Below are 16140 nucleotides of genomic sequence, written 5' to 3'. Positions count from 1 at the left end.
CATCCATTTTTTTCCAGTAGGTTATTTTCCTCCCGATGCTCGAGGCCTTTTTTAAAAATATATTACAAGAAATAAAAGTGGTTGGGAGTGAGCTTAGTTTTAGCTTTCGGGCGCGTGTCTTGTTTATGAAAGTGTACGGGTGTCATGATATAATATGACTATTTATGACCATTTTCCCTATGACCTAATATGACCATCTTTACAATGCAGGGACCAGAATCCAGTTATCCGACGAGACTCTGCTGACGATGCTGATATCGGCAGTCACGGTTCTGTTCCTGCTGCCGCTGTGCATCATAATTGCGCTTCGGCTGCGTAACAAGCGAAATGACGAGGAAGGTAAGCGTGGCTGGAATTTATCTGTTTTCCTCACTGATGTCGACCGGTCTTCACCATATACCGTCTTGCGTAATGCTCCTACCATTGCTTACTTCTGCCACTTGATAGAAGTGCAGAAAAAAGAAGAATAAATGAAAAGACCGTCTACTGCTCTAAAGAAAAGGGGTTACGTGCAAAGTGGCGGAAAGTAGCCGAACAACTCAATGAAACAAGAATGTGGGCGGAGCATAACGCATTCTTCTTGTACATTTATGTGCAACTTATGTGATAAATGGGCTTGAAGAACGTTCGAAGCAACGGATTCCAAAATAAAGCACCTGGTGTCGCCGTTATCAAGCAATGGTGGCTCCATGGACTGTATAGCAACAAATTTATTTGCGGTTGACTTTATCTGCGGAGGGTTGATTCCAGCAGAGGTTTTGTTCAATATCATGCACGAAACCACCGCACGATTCTGAACAAAAGGATGCATGGCAATTACAGCACTCAATCCGTTCAGCGAAACGAGTCAGAGTGCAGGTATGAGCAGAGTGCTCTCACAGGCCGTTTACTCGAACTGGATAAAAAGTGTACCTTCTATACTGGCCACGACCGAAAACTTTTCGCTTTGTATTTAGGAGTGGAAGCAAGAACAAAGCGAGCAATAACGTGGTGTAAGCATAGAGTAGTTGTATCTAGCTCAGTTCTGTTAGGCTGCGACAGCAGTGCTCAGTTGAAAGGTGGCGCAGCAAACTGTGATGTATACCTGCCTGACACAGCAGATCCACAATACAACCTACGTAACTGCTCCAGACGGACTGTACGCAGTAAAATTAAATGAATGTCTGAAGGAACGCTTCGGCGATTGAGGCATGAGAAGCTCCGGTGGATGTTAAATCTCCTAGACTGTACGACGCTAAATCTAGACAAAGTGAAGATCTCGACGCATTCCCTTGAAAACGTCCTCCGAGATCACCGCAGTAAAGAATGTTAGCTGCGGTGTGGGCTTGTCACCGAGGCAATGCTGTGCAAGATGAGAGGTAAGACCGCTCAGCTTTTCCAGTCGTGTTGATCTCACCTTGCTCTTCTTGTCCTTCTTGCTCAGTAGCTGCGTTTTTCACGCACTTGAGCACGGTTGACTTTGACTGGTGCTTTATCACTCGTCGACAAATTCCATTGTTATGACATTTGGCATAAATATATAGAAATACCATTCATCTGTGATCTTTCATGTTGTTTGGTTTTTTTTTTCTGATGTCTTTTTTTATTACGGCATTCTGTTTAGCAATGACTTGTCTGTAAATAGATTCTATTACTTCTTGAACGCTGTAACGTAAGTCTGTTCCAAACTCTTCTATTCCATTTCTGTAATCAGTCTACCACGATTGTCAAACATTTTTCGGGCCACTCTCACTACACTTGGCTGTCACGTGCCGTCAGGAAAACTACGAGAACATCTAATTTAATAATATGTGAACAGAGTGATTAAGCATGACTGAACCGAATAAAATATAAATAATGATTTCTGATCCTACACCTTTTTCTTCATCAGTCCTCCGCTGTCGGTCAAAAGTTTGCGTGCTGCGCCCACTTCGTCGGTCTGTCACGCCATGTCACAAAACAGCGAACGCTAACCCCGTTGAATTGACGTTCACGAATTAAAGAGCATTTAATATGCCGAACAAAGCTGAATTCTTTTTTTTTTCGGAAACGCCGGACAATGCCCAGAAAGGAATAGAAGATGGCTGCCCGCCGATCACTCTGGCACTGGCTACTTGGAGCTCAAGAGGATCAGGATCTACTTGCATATAATAAAAATGTTCGCGTGGCAGCAAAATGTTGTCGAGACCTTTCGGCACGTAGGCCACAATACTCTGCCAGCTGTTCTTCGCCGAGTACGTCTTTCAGCGGCATTTCCACTCGTCCGCTGCAAGCCGCTGCAATTTTGGACCAGCCACCGCAAGCTAGGCAAGCGGAAGCGGGTCAATCGCAGGCTCCACCGCATCCCTGATGATGATGAAAGCGGTTTTGCGTGGCGCAAGGACCAAGTATTTCCAAAGAGCACCAAGCACCGCACTCCTCGTCCGGTTATCTACTTTGACTGAGCTAGCCCGCCACCAGCAAAATCCTCTCCACTTCTGCGTGATCTTCGCCTCTCGTTGGCCAGTTAGATGAGAAAAAAAAACCTGTCAAGGTAGACCGTGCGATTTGCTTTAAAAGAAAAAGGAAATTACTTCCTGTAAACGAGCATGGCGTTTCATTAGCATGTCTAAACAATGCTGCGGGTCACCGCACGTCGCTTGCGTCGGTGGTTACGTAAATTTGATATCAGGTGTTTGGAATACTGGAGATTTGAATACCTTTATTTATTTATTTATTTATTTACCAGTACCTTACAGCCTTCAAATTTGAGTAAGGGGGGCAGTAAATAGAAGATATATAATATATATGACATGCATAAAACAATAGCACTTAAGATAACACAATCGTAACTACAGCCGAAGTAGAAAAGAATTATTTCTTCACTAGTCACTAATATAAAAAATAATATAAGAATAAGGAAATAATTAGACCGAGTATTTTCAATCTGGACGAGTAATTAACAAGACCAGAGTGTTACGCAGCGTTAAAGATTTAAAAAAAACAGTACTAATGCGAGTTAGCACGTAACGTTAAAAATAGCGACAATACGGTACTAACGCGGCGATAAGGTGCAAAACGAAACGTATGCCAAGACAACAAAGCACGGTGCGACAGAGTAAAACCTAACATTTTATTAGTCATACAGTCGGTCAGGGCATCACGGAATGAATAGTAGTTGGACAAGCATGCGATGCTACCCTGGGCAGAATTGCAAAACCTAACGGCACGGGGAAAAGCAGAGTAACAAAATGCATGTGTAAATCCGCAAATGTGGGCATAGCTAAAATGATTATGAAGCCTCTGTGACGTGGAGTGCGGTCGTTTCACGCACTCTGGCACTCGAGTGGAGCGAGTTAATTTGTGAAACAGTGTTAAAAGGGCAACGTCTCTGCGAGTGTGGAAGAATTGTAATGAAAGTGTGTTTTATTTGTGTTACACTGAACTGATAGCTGTAATCGTTTAAGATGAAGCGGCTTCACCTATTCCGAATCCGTTCTAGCATTTCAATTAAGTATTTATGGTGAAGGGACCAAATGGGGGACGCTTACTCGAGCTGCAGACAAGAGTAATATACCGTAGCTTGCCAATATTAGAAGGGACATTTTTTTAAGTTGTCTCACAAGTATCTCAACGATTGAAGTTGATAGCTGCAATTAACATGGCGTGTTTTGACCAAGAAAGAGTCCATGCGAACAGAACTCCTAGATATTTATATTGTGTAAGCATTTTCAACAGTGTAATTATTATTGTGGTATGGATACGATGAAGTTGTAGGCTTCCGGGTAAACGCCATTATTTTGCATGTTGAAGTATTTAAGGTCATTATCCATTTATTGGACAAGCTGATAACTTGTTCAAGGTCTCGCTTTTGAACTTTCTTGGGCTGAACTTTCTTGGGCTCTGAACTTTTGCTTGGGCGATAAATTGCGCAGTCGTTGGCGAATTTTGCAATACTGGAGGACACATTGTTTGGCAGGTCGTTAATAAAGATTAGAAAAGGCAAGAGACAGAGGACGCTACCGTGTGGTGCGCCAGAAGAACCCTCTATTGCGGAGGAAGAGTAGGTATTTGCAATAGGAAACTGCTGACGATTAGATAGAAAGTTTCAGAGCCATGACAAGGTCAGACAGTCCAATCTGAGTTCTTACTTTTGCATGTACTAGAAAAAGATCGAACCACCAGAATTCAAGCCTTTACAAAACTAAACTGCCAAGCTCTTGTAAATGGGTGTGGATAAAAATGAGATAGCCTGAATGATTGGACCAATTTAGTTGGCAATTATAGGGTAATTTTGCTTAACCCACTACCAAGGTGACTGTTAACATACTCACCCTGTTGCAGGTGGTACGTATCCACCAAACCAAGGAACACGAGTCTCCGCGCATGCAATCCCTGGCCGCATCTTGGTGTAAAGGCGTGTCGTTTCAGCCCCGTCCTGAAAGTGAAAAAATGATGCAAACGCTTTCCCTAATACAGCGTGAACACGGTACTGCAAAGACGCACACAAAATTAGCAACACGTTCGCTGCCTAAAATATGATCGTTTACCCGGGAAACCCTTATTATATATGCACACGCGGATGTTGAACGCGCGCACCACGGAAGTCCCCAGCATCGTGTCTAGTACATATATCTCCCGTGTACCAGGAGTGCCATTTTCCTATCTGTAATAGTGTTAAGTAACCTTGGCTCACGCATTTATCTTCATTCCGCTTTATTAAAAACGCTTGCATAATCTCTCAGTACCTCGTATCGTTGGTCTAAGCGAAAAAGTGTCGTTATTTGCGTGTGCCCTTGCAGTGTCGTGCTTGGTCGCCCAGTATTACGCAAATGAATATTTACAAACTGGCTGAATTAGACGTACTTCTATGTAAATTCCTCTAAGCAGGGGGTTCCATGGAAATTTTACCTTGCATTGTGCAGCTTTCACCTGCAAACAACGCACTGAATTGTGTTTTTTTTTTCTTGGTAGAGTTCGTTTACGCGTGTCAAAGCGATTGAAATGAAAAAAAAAAACACGGACAAGGAAAAGGACCGGACACCATCGCGCCCATGATGTCCTGTCCTCTTCTTTGCCCGTGTATCGTTGCGTTACCATAGCTTCGAGAAACTGAAGTATGCATAGATTACAAGCAAAAACGTACCGTTTACGAGTAGAGGCATACTATGAATAAGCACCAAAGCAAAAAGTGCGCTCCAAGTGGCACGCTAAAATACCAGCCACGGCATTGACTTGCTCGTGCGTTCCACATTGCCTTGGCACAGGAAGGCTCTGTGAACCTTTACATAGTATGGTACACTGGGAAAAGAACCACGCAATTAGTAATTCTGATCATTTGCAGCTGAAATATGCAATGAAAGCCGGTATATCATTTTTTATTTGCGGATGTTTGTCTAGTGCATCACAAGTTAGTGAATGTTTTCATTGCATGGTCGATCGTCTGTAGCAGTGTTAATATATCTAATAGCAATTAGGTTATCTCTTCAAAAGTGGACCAAACAGTATATTGTACGCTCTGGAGCAGCGTGTAGTAGGGATTTCGTTCATGATAACTCTATGTTATCGGCAGTTTGCCTTCGCTAATCATATGCTTGCAATCATGATTGACGAGAGCCTTACAAACCACCGTAGACTGCGAAGTGGGTTTTAATATGGGCCCCTGCAACACCCACAGAAGTGTTGCTCCACAAAAGCATCGCATTACTTTTCGATTTCACGGACACGTGTGCTCATAGAAACTCGGTAGATTGGCCGAAATTTAAATGAAAACATTCCTAGTGCCAGCGAAGCCGCATACCGCGCTTAGTGTTTCCCAATATAGCTGCAAGGCACATCAAGCTTGGGCGCGCTTCTGCCATCTCTTATGCCCTGGAGGTCCACGTGTTTGTCCCTTCCTGCGTCCTATTGTTTCTGCTGCAGTTGTTTCCCCAGATTAGTCGCTAGGCGCACCAGAAACGCGCATGTACGTTCAGTTGAGCCATAGATGCATGTGTATAGCCATGCTGTGTGAGCGAACTTGCTTTCTGAATGAAGGAAGAAGGCACGGAGGGTAAGAAAGCAAAAAGACCTATGTGCACGATGATAACAGAGCCAGTGGGTCATGTTCCGACAGAAAGAAGCTGACTCGCTCATTGTCGAGGAACAAGCCGTACTTCCGGCCCATTGTGGGTATCTCATTGCCATGTTTTATTCCGTTCTGTATTTTTGCTACTGTCGCCTCACTGTTTTACCTCCCAGCTTCCCATCGTGGCCAGGTTATTCCTTTCTTATAAGACACTGTTCATCGAGTATCACTACCAATGCCTATATTAAGATGACTGGCCCTAACGTAGCCTATCTTTCTAGTTCAAATGCACGCGCGGTCAGATGAGATCGATTGTCGTTGTTTGGTTATATTATATAGGTCAATATATGTTATAGGATATGGATTGCGCACATAGTCATGCATAGCTATAGCAAGGAGGGTTTTCTCGGTGTCTGGTCGACAGCTATTCTTTCCTTTTCTTTCACGATTGTTTAGATCCTTGATACATACTTAAAGGGTATTGCTATTTATGATATTGCATCAAGTAGTGGAGCTGTTCCTTGATCCCGGTGTCCTCCAATGTTTTGCATCTTCCTGGAATGAGTGAGTGACTGAAATAACTTTATTAGGTCCAGAGAAGACGCAGTGGAGACCCCGCCCGGTTAGTCCCATGTAGGGACCATCAAGCCGAGTTTTACGGCCCAATGGCGGGCACTCAGGACGGCCAGGGAGCTCCATTTAGGTCTTCGTTTGCCCCGCCCCTCCTCCATTTGTGAGATGGAGGCTGACGGAACGCTTTAAATTGAAATAGAATGAGCGACGAAACGACGTGAAAATGAAGTTGAAAGGCGATAAGTATCGCCTACGTGTGAAAATAATGATATTCACAGTTGTCGCTCACAAGATATTGTTCTTTTTTTTACCTTCTTATACATCATTAGGTACGCAGTACCTGCCGTGGTGGCTTAGCGTCTATGGTGTTGCGCTGCTAAGGATGAGGTCATGGGATCGAACCCCGGCCACAGCGGACGCATTTGGATCGGGGCCAAATGTAAAAACGCGAGTGTGCCGTGCATGGGGGCACGTTAAAGATCCCCTGGTGGTCAAAATTAAACCGGAGTCACCCATTGTGGCGTGACTCATAGTGAAATCGTCATTTGGTACATAAAACCCCGGAATTCATTCATTCACAAAGTTTGAAGAGCCTCGGCTTTCAAGCGTTTGGCCTTTATTATACTTTTCTTCCATTATATTTGTCCAGTTTACATATACCAGGCCAGTGGTTAAAGATAGACAAAATATGATGCGTAGTGAAGAAAACAATACACGTAAATCATAAAAAACAAGTTTTCATGCATTATTCTTTGCTGCTGATGCATCAATCACATACCTCCAAGTTAGAAAAATACAAACCACGTGTATCTTCGATTGGTCCTATCAGAATTGCAGGGCGGTCTTCAATGGTCCCATAAAATAATGACCTTCTATTGCTATCACTTAACATTTCTCTTTTCCTTTTTCAATTTTGCGCTTAGCGCTGCATTCTTTTCCCGCAGATTTCGCAGCAAGACCGCATGTCAAGGTAGAGATTGCTAAGTATATCACTTGGAACTGTTGCTTTTGCGGCTTGTCCAGAAAAAAAAAGAAGAATGCCAATTAACCTGTATCTGCACTCCACGTGGTCGCTTGCCGCGTCTGCACTACGACAAGGCATGACCGTCTAGATGAGTTTCTGTTACTCGCTGTGGCATGGGTGATGTGGACAATGACGAATGGCTCACTCTAAGAGAAGTTCGCACATTTTTTGCTGGGGGGATCAGAACTAGGCAAATAACATGGCGTTTGGCTATGTTCAATGATCAGGTCTATAAAACGCTGTCCCATGATGGCGGGCTAGTTTGTTCAGATTCACGATCAAAATGGCGCAGCGCGAGTAGACACAAATAGAAAAAGAAGTCAACATGAACACAGTACCGTGTGTGTGTCTTCTATCTGCTTTTGTCCGGTTGCACTGCACACCCTAGTAAAATATGACACATTACTGCGAAATTTCAGGAAAATCAGAGCACCGATCAGGTCATGTTCTTTTCAAATCTGTGACAGCAAAACGCGCATAATATATATATATATATATATATATATATATATATATATATATATATATATATATATATATATATATATAGCCTGTGCATATTCTTCCCGGCACTAGCGATTGCAGTAGCGAATGTGATACGTCGACTGCTATCAATCTTTCGTCTAGAGTTTAGGCCTGGCAGAGTTAGCCAGCGCCAGTTAAAGCTACACCCATGATGGGTGGTATGTATGTATGTATGTATGTATGTATGTATGTATGTATGTATGTATGTATGTATGTATGTATGTATGTATGTATGTATGTATGCATGCAGTGCGTTTTAGATTGCATGTCTCGAAAGGACAGAAGATTATCGATATTCCTTCGCATGCTGATTAATCAGGACACTAAATTCCGTTGACTTCGCAATCTTTCGTGGCTCTTTTGTTCACAGCTGCTTTCCTTTGAAGGACGCGTTTCTTGTTTTATATTATAGCACTGCGCTATGAAATGAACAAAAATAAGCAACAAAAATAATTGGACGCGAAATAACAGATTTCTTGTTTATGTCTTCATCGTCAACCAGCTTAACACGAAGCAGACCGAGGGCATGCCGTGGAAGAGGGCCTGACTCGAACAATTATCAGCGTGCAAGGCCTAATCATGCTTTCAAATCGCGGACAAACATTTGTCTGTGTGAACGAGGAGCGTCAGTAACGGTTGTCGCAGGCCTGATTTAGGTACAGGCAGAACATACCAGTTGCGCCGCGATAAAGCTGCAAAATAAAAAAAAAAAGTCGCGGACGCTTTCCAAGTTCTTTCCACCAGCGTCGCATACAAGCTTGTTCCCAAGCAGACGATTCACAGCGCTCTCTGCCGCACGCCTGCGGGTTGTCGCTGTTCTTTCCCTGCAATTATAACTCCTTCGTTTGTTCGCCTTCGCCCACCGACGGGCCTGACTTTTCGCCTGCCCACGCATCCCATCCAGTGCGTGGGCAGGCGGCGTGCAAGCGGCCGAGCAGCGGGCGTTTGTAATGTGGGCCATTTTTTTGTCGCGTCGAAGAAGCGAAACCTAAATTCAATTACCGCCAGTAGATGAGCGAGCGAACGGAACGTTCGTGACGCACCAGCCCTGGCTGATCTTGCCCTTTGTGCCCGCTCGCAGCACTGGCCCAGTTTCGGACACAGCTTGGTTTTCGCGTGTGTATACGTACGACGCCTGACGAGACGCGAGCGGCACAGCTGAATCTATCCCACCCTTTTGAGGCTGCCTGAAAACAAAAACGCAATAACGAATTTTCTCGCCTATGGTGCTCTTAGAGCCTTGCTGCGGACACAGTGACACACACGTCTCGCACTGATTTTACACACATTAGTTTGAAGGGGCATGTTTGTGTGGCGCCCAAGAAAGGGCGGGCGTTCGTTTTTAGTGGCACACGAGGAAGCCGCAAAGTACGAAATCTCTGGGGGGCCTTTTGCGAAGGAGGGAATATAGGATAACGACAATACGCAATGCCACGTGACGCAACAGAAAACAAATATTACATAATAACCATAAAAAGAAGTATATTGGCGTGCCTTAAACTGCAGGATGGAATGACGTGCACAGTGCATGAACCAAGGGGAATACTTGTAAAACAGAGTTTAAAACGTAGTCAGTGACGGCTATATTTCTACTTTCGGCTTAATTGCCCGCGCTTGAATCAATATTTAGTGGGCTAAGAACGGTGAATGCAGCTTGTGCTAAAGGCGATGCTATCCGCCTTGATTTTCCTGATGAACGATGCTTCTTCCGAACCCTTCCTTCGTTGTCCTTCCAAGCTGGACTGCGTAGCCGCGTAGCCACGCGGCTACGCGTCTACGCGGCTACGTAGCTACGCAGTCCACGCGTAGACTGCGTGGACTGCGTAGCCTTAAATACATACAGTCTTGACCAAAAAGCTGAAGCCACTGTCAAAGGCCGGGGAGCGGCTGCTCTCCGATATCGCGGCGCTGCCACCGTCGGAGCGCGCCGCTGCTCGCTTGCGCCGAGAATAAAGAGGTCGAGGGAAGCATGTCTCTTAGTCTCAAGCGTCGTTTTATCACAGGGCTCGTGAAAAACTAGTGCGGTGAGTGCGGCGCGAAGACGACGATGGCGAAGCGGATTACGAGACGTTCACTTGAGGGATCACTAGCCGTTTGTGCGCAGGCGCGTGTAAGAGCGGGTGCGAGAGAGAAAATCTGGGGGCTTTTTTTTGCTCCTTGAATATATTATTCTGCCTGGGCACTACGGAGGAGGTTTATTAGCGCGTCTTGTATGCGTTTGTCCCCTAGACATGCCGGCATTGCGGATTGCGGTCGAGTTTGTTCACGCTCCGCCATTGGCTGGCCGCGCAGTGAAGCAGTAGGCAGGGACGCTGGTGATCGTTGGTGATCGTTGGTGACGTTGGTGATCGCTGTGTCTGAAGAGGCAAAGTTCTGATTGGGGTTGTATAAGTCGCGGGTCGCTTTTGTCGTCGCGACGACAAATTGGATTTTTTACAAGCAGTGCTCCAGCAGGGCACATGTCCCAGGCAAACGGAGGCCTCAGGAGAGCACCTGAGGTTATTATCAAGGCGGCGGAGCAGGATCTCCAGGGCACCCAAGAGGTAGCGGGGGGGTCTAAGCTGGAAGAAAGGCGGCCTGTGGGTTGGGGCCGTGGAGGCTGACGCGTGCCAGGGGGCGTTCGTATAAAAAATTGGCTATCCGCGATAGCGGACAGCCGATATTATACACCCCTGGCACGCACAGGCCTGAGCGAGCCCCAGCCCACGGGTTAGTCCGGGTTTTAGCTTTGGTGTCCCCGTTGCCGCTCTGTTGTCCTGGAGGCGCTGCCAATGATGCGAAAAAATGACACGTTGTTACAATTAGTAAAAAATACGATCGAATAAGAATAATTACGTCCAGCCGCCAATAGCGCGAGCGCCGCTGGTGAGAGACAGTCTGTCCGACACAGCGGGTGCTAAATAGGGTGTCAGTTCCCGCTGCTTCACCTATTTTATTGTGCCTGACCGAGCGCAAACAAACTCGAGCCCACTTCGCAGTACCCTCCTGTCTAGGCACAAAGGCCTACAACACGCTCTAAGAAACCTCCTCCGTAATGCCCAGGCAGAGTCATATTGGGGGCGAGCTCCACCACTGGAAAAGCTGGCGTCACCATCGGCGCGACGTGACATGAGGGATCGCGTGGACACAGCGGCCGCGTCTAGCCGCGTCCGCTGCTTCGGAAGCGCCGAAGCGAGCTGAAAACGAAAGTTTAAAGTCCCACCTGCGCCGCGGTTCTGATTAAGTGGTGAGGCTTTACTGCCTTGGGTGTCTGCTTGACAACATCTGAAGGTACTATGATAAGTATTGGTGGCCTTTGGAGGCGTGCAGCATGGTAGGCTACTGCTCGGTGCCGCAGTGCCGGACATACGCAACGGAGCCCGGTGTCAGCCTTTTTCACACGTAGCCACAGCGCAAGGAGCTGCGTGAAGCTTGGCTGGCGAAACTTGGAACCGGCAGACAGCCAACGGCCACAACTCGGGTATATATATGCAGCAAGCACAGACGCGAGGAATATTTCTGCTACGGCGCCGGGACTGCACGATGTTCGTAGTGTAGCAGAAAACTCGCACTGAGACGCTCGCCCACGCCCGCTGCCCGGCTAATGTCATGACGCTTTATTAGATCTATGAACTTGTTGATGCTAGATTCTGGCAAGTTCACTAGAATGGAAAGGGAGTGGTAACAAGCGCATTAAAAAAAGGCATGGCATATAATCATGTTTGTGTTATGAATTAATGCAGTGGATTACGAAAAAGAAGCAGAGAGAAATCGCACGCTGAGAAGACCGACAAACATACAGTGCGACGTAACTTCAGAAATAATATTGAAATGTCCAAGAATTTAGAAGACAAGAAAATATCGAACGGTCGCGATGGCACATTATAGTCGCCGTAGGCGTCGAAGTCTTTACAACGAAATTATTTTTGAACAGTTCTGTTAGCGTCCACGCAACAATGGTTGCTAGTGTGCCGTCAAATGCTCATATGCTGCAGCCTGAAGCTCACGGCGCGGTGCGAAAACGCGCTCCCAGCGAAAGCAAAACATTGTGCGCGGACATGCATGCAGACGCGCTGTCGGTCGCTGCGAACACGTGCGATTGCTGCATTGAGACTTCATTCTGTTATGCTCCATTTGGCTATACAGACAGCCCACTATAAGAACATATTTCACATAGTTTACTCTCAGAGTTTGCCATACTTTCACGCAAGAAGCTGGTTCGGGAGACTCCATCGTGGCGACCACGCGCAGTTGCGTTCACTGTACGTATTCGGTAAAGAGATAGCGTCTGTAAACAATGCTGTGCTTTCAATTTGCCCAAGATTATTATATCGACAGTCAAAAACTTCCCTCGTTTTGAAAGTACCTACATAAATGTCCAGGAGGGCTGCCGCATGGTGTTTTATTGAGCGCCGTAAGCGAAACCATGAGGAGTGCGCCGCGTGATCCCTAATACTACTCAAGGGAGGCGCTTCCGACAGATGGCGACTCCGTAACTCCTCGCCGCCAATATTCAAGGAGCAAAAGGCCCCAGATTTTCTCTCTCGCGCCCGCTCTTACTCGCGCCTGCGCACAGACGACTGGCGATCCCTGAAATGAACGTCTTGTAAGCGGTGGCCACCCGACCGGCTAGCATGCCGGTCGCAGCCTATGCTGGATGAGCGGGCGGGGTCTCTGGCGACCGCTGTCAAACGCGATACGCTCAACCTTCGCAATTCCGAGTATCCTAATCATTAGTTAATGTTTTACGGGACAAAATTAAAGGAACAACACTATGTCTAGTCCTGCGCATCGTCGAATACGGGCACTTTGCTAAGATCGAAGCTGCGATCTGACTTCAGCAACTGAATGCTATATTAAATAATGTACCACAATGGCATCCCGTATTTGTCATTATTAATGTCACAAGTAGCAAACTAATCGAGAAAGCATAAGCTTCAGGGTGGCACCTGCATCTTTCGTTGAAATCACAGGGGGAGAATGCCTTCAAGGCATCGAGTGTGGTTTGGTCGGTGGTTTTCCCGAACAGTTGCAGCTTGCCCTTGTGTTTGACTGTAAACTGGCCAAGGTCTCTCGTTGAAATCACGTTCGGTATAACAATTTTTTTTTAAACTACCTGTGAAGCCCTTTCTCGTAGAGACGAACGACACCTCAGTAAACTATATCCAAAGTACTTCTTCCAGTAGACCCATGACAGCGACAGCACCGCCGGCATGACGCCTTCACGGTGCGAGGATCTTATAATCTCGTGGCCGCGTTGTGCTTCACGCGTTTCAAACGCGTGATGCCCAAAGCAAACGGGATGAACTTACACTGACCTCATGTGTTCTTGAAAGTGGGCCCTAACGACAATGAGGCACTATGCACGAAGATATAAAAAAAGCCCAGGTAGTGGGCACTTTCCAAAATGCTGAGGGAATGGGTCTTACTCAATCGGCTACTCATGCAGGGCAAACATCTTCTAGCCCGGAAAAGTTTTCATAATCTCACTGCGGGCTTATTTAAAGAACTGCAGCGTCGAACGCAATCGTGTGGTCGTTCCTTGGTGGAGAAGTGCCGCCTACGTATTTGAATATTGTAACGGTGGTTACAGGCTCTTTCCGAAGAGAGCCTTTGTAGCCCAAATTACTGCGTCTGGTCCTTTCTATACAAACGATGAGTGAATTACCCGCATATTACAATGAAACCTGGAACAACGCTAGACAGCGCTGAGAGATGTCAGCTTTATATTTTATTTTATTGTTTTCATCGCACCAAGAAATGCATTCGAAATGTATATCTCAAAGCATAATGTGAAGAATGTTGCTCTTGAATGTGTAGGATAAAATTGTAATGGTAAATTTCGATGATTAGGACAATTTTTATACTGTAATGCGCTGCATGGAAGCCGCGCAATTACGCCCAGGCCACCACATTTACTCGTACGAAGCGCCGTACAACGGCGGCCGCAAGACGAGCTCGCAGCTGGCAGAGCGAACGGTGCACTAGTTTTACACTAGCGCAGTTATCAAAGCATGGTTGAAAGTAAGAGACATGCTTCCCTCGCCCTCTTTATCCTCGGCGCAAGCGACCAGCGCCGCGATAGCGCAGCGCCGCCGCTCCCCAGCCGTTGATAGCGGCTTCAAGTTTTTTTACCAAGACGGTACCTTTAGCCTGAGTTGTATTTTAGGAGTCACGCAAACGCACCACACGCTCGCGCACGTTATCTGTACCGGATATGATTTTTCACCTGGCCAGTAACTTTTGCTGCTGTACACTGAAGCGGCGAGCCACTCGTTCTCGCCAGCACTAAAGTCATAGTTGATGGCTGATGCCTGCCTCGCGCAAGAATGTCCCCGTCTCTAGTAATTCCTTTCTAGAGGGATTCTCTTTCGTTTTGCGAAAGACCTTGTTTGCGGTAGGCATCATTCACTTCTGTGTTGTGTAACGTTCTTCTTTTTCGTTTTTCTCCTTGAAGCTGCTTTTTCGCCTTTTTGCTTCACTTCTTTAATTGAAAATTGTGTTTGCTCTCACTCGGTGCTTCGTTATGTTACCAAAAGAGAAACATTCTGAACCAAACGTTGAGTGTCTGTCCCATCTCAGTGTTTCTGTCTGAAAAATATATATATTACAAAAGTTCTCTATATTGAGAAAGTTCTCTTGCACCAGCCAGCTATCAATGACAAGAGGAAAGCAAAACAGGTAAAGAACGTACAAATGTTATTTTCATTACGCGCGCACTTCGATCAAGCTTACGAGCATGATGCGTTGTATGCACTCATTGGGAGAAACTGAAATTCAACGACTGAAGCGAAAATAGGCAACATCAAGCCAACATTTCTCAAGGTTTCCCTGTTTCTTGATGCCATAATTTTATCGCGATGCACCATCTGAAACGCTAGCATGAGCAGTGTGCCTAGCAGCCAGGTTATTTAACACTGTCCGTAGAAAACGCAAGCTTGTGAACGACAGCCAGTGTTTATAAACAGAACACGTAGACACCGAGCAGGCACCGATGTCATGTAATTGCAAAATTCTGTGAAACCTAAAGATTATCACACCGTATATACATGTTTGTGTGCTAGTGCGTGTGTGCGAAGGAAAGGGAATCGAGGGCGCTCGATTTTAGTTCCACAAACATATAATAGCAACAAAAAAAACAATATATATATATATATATATATATATATATATATATATATATATATATATATATATATATATATTATCACGTGGTAGTGACGGGGAAGAAAGCAGCCCAAATGCGAAAGACGGAACTAGCGTTTTATTGGGTGAACTTGTGCCCTCAAAAACAGGCTACACTCAAAGAATGGCGACAGCGGCGAACACAGTCGGCGATCGTCGAAAATCTGATCAGCGGGCAAAGTGCGTCGGCTTTTATACAGCAGTCGTCGAACGTTCCAGACTAATCGTTGGGACCCGCGTGCCTTCCCCAAAGTTCTACATCATTCGCGTCAGGCGATGAAATCAGATAACACGAGGTTCGGCGACAACAGACAGCGGATAGAAGCATCGATAACTTTCCAGAAACTTCGGATACATGCAGGCGCGTCGCGCGCTGTGCGATAACATTTGTTAGGCGGCGAAACGTGGTCGCCCGATAAAGATAAGTACATGTGTCAATATATATATATATATATATATATATATATATATAGCTGCAGAGCTAGTGTGCGAGTTTATCGTCAGCCCAACCTTGGAAAATCGCTCACGTTCGTAGTAGTTTATTTGAATTGCATTCACACAAAAGGTTAAAGTAAATGAAGGGCAGCTAGCGAGTGAAACAAAGCAGCGTTTGAACTAATTTTAATTGCATGAATAACAGTGTGTAGAGAGCTGTATTAGCTAGAAAGCGACTACAACAAAGATCAACCTTTCAGAGTTTTGGGAAATTAACTCTCATTTTCATGTGCGTGTCAATGATTTCCTCATTTCTCTGGACGATAGTTCGAATCAAATTTCTAGAGAGCCACGGAAGGTTCACTGATGGACATGTTACGCAGGTTGATTAGGA

The 16140-nt window shown here is 45.7% G+C and overlaps 1 protein-coding gene across 1 annotated transcript in view; it reads left to right on the top strand.

The window, feature by feature from the left end:
• Positions 1 to 16140, top strand: part of LOC142572886 (synaptogenesis protein syg-2-like) — a 157782-nt gene that overhangs the window by 97705 nt on the left and 43937 nt on the right. The window contains exon 8 of the mRNA XM_075682324.1: positions 211 to 339. Coding sequence (XP_075538439.1) covers positions 211 to 339 — 129 coding nt within the window. The remainder of the gene's footprint in view (positions 1 to 210; positions 340 to 16140) is intronic.

The sequence above is a fragment of the Dermacentor variabilis genome, chromosome 2, assembly GCF_050947875.1.
Source record: "Dermacentor variabilis isolate Ectoservices chromosome 2, ASM5094787v1, whole genome shotgun sequence".
Lineage (NCBI taxonomy): Eukaryota > Metazoa > Arthropoda > Arachnida > Ixodida > Ixodidae > Dermacentor > Dermacentor variabilis.
Note: the sequence above shows the minus strand (reverse complement) of the source record. Positions and strands in the feature narration are given on the sequence as shown.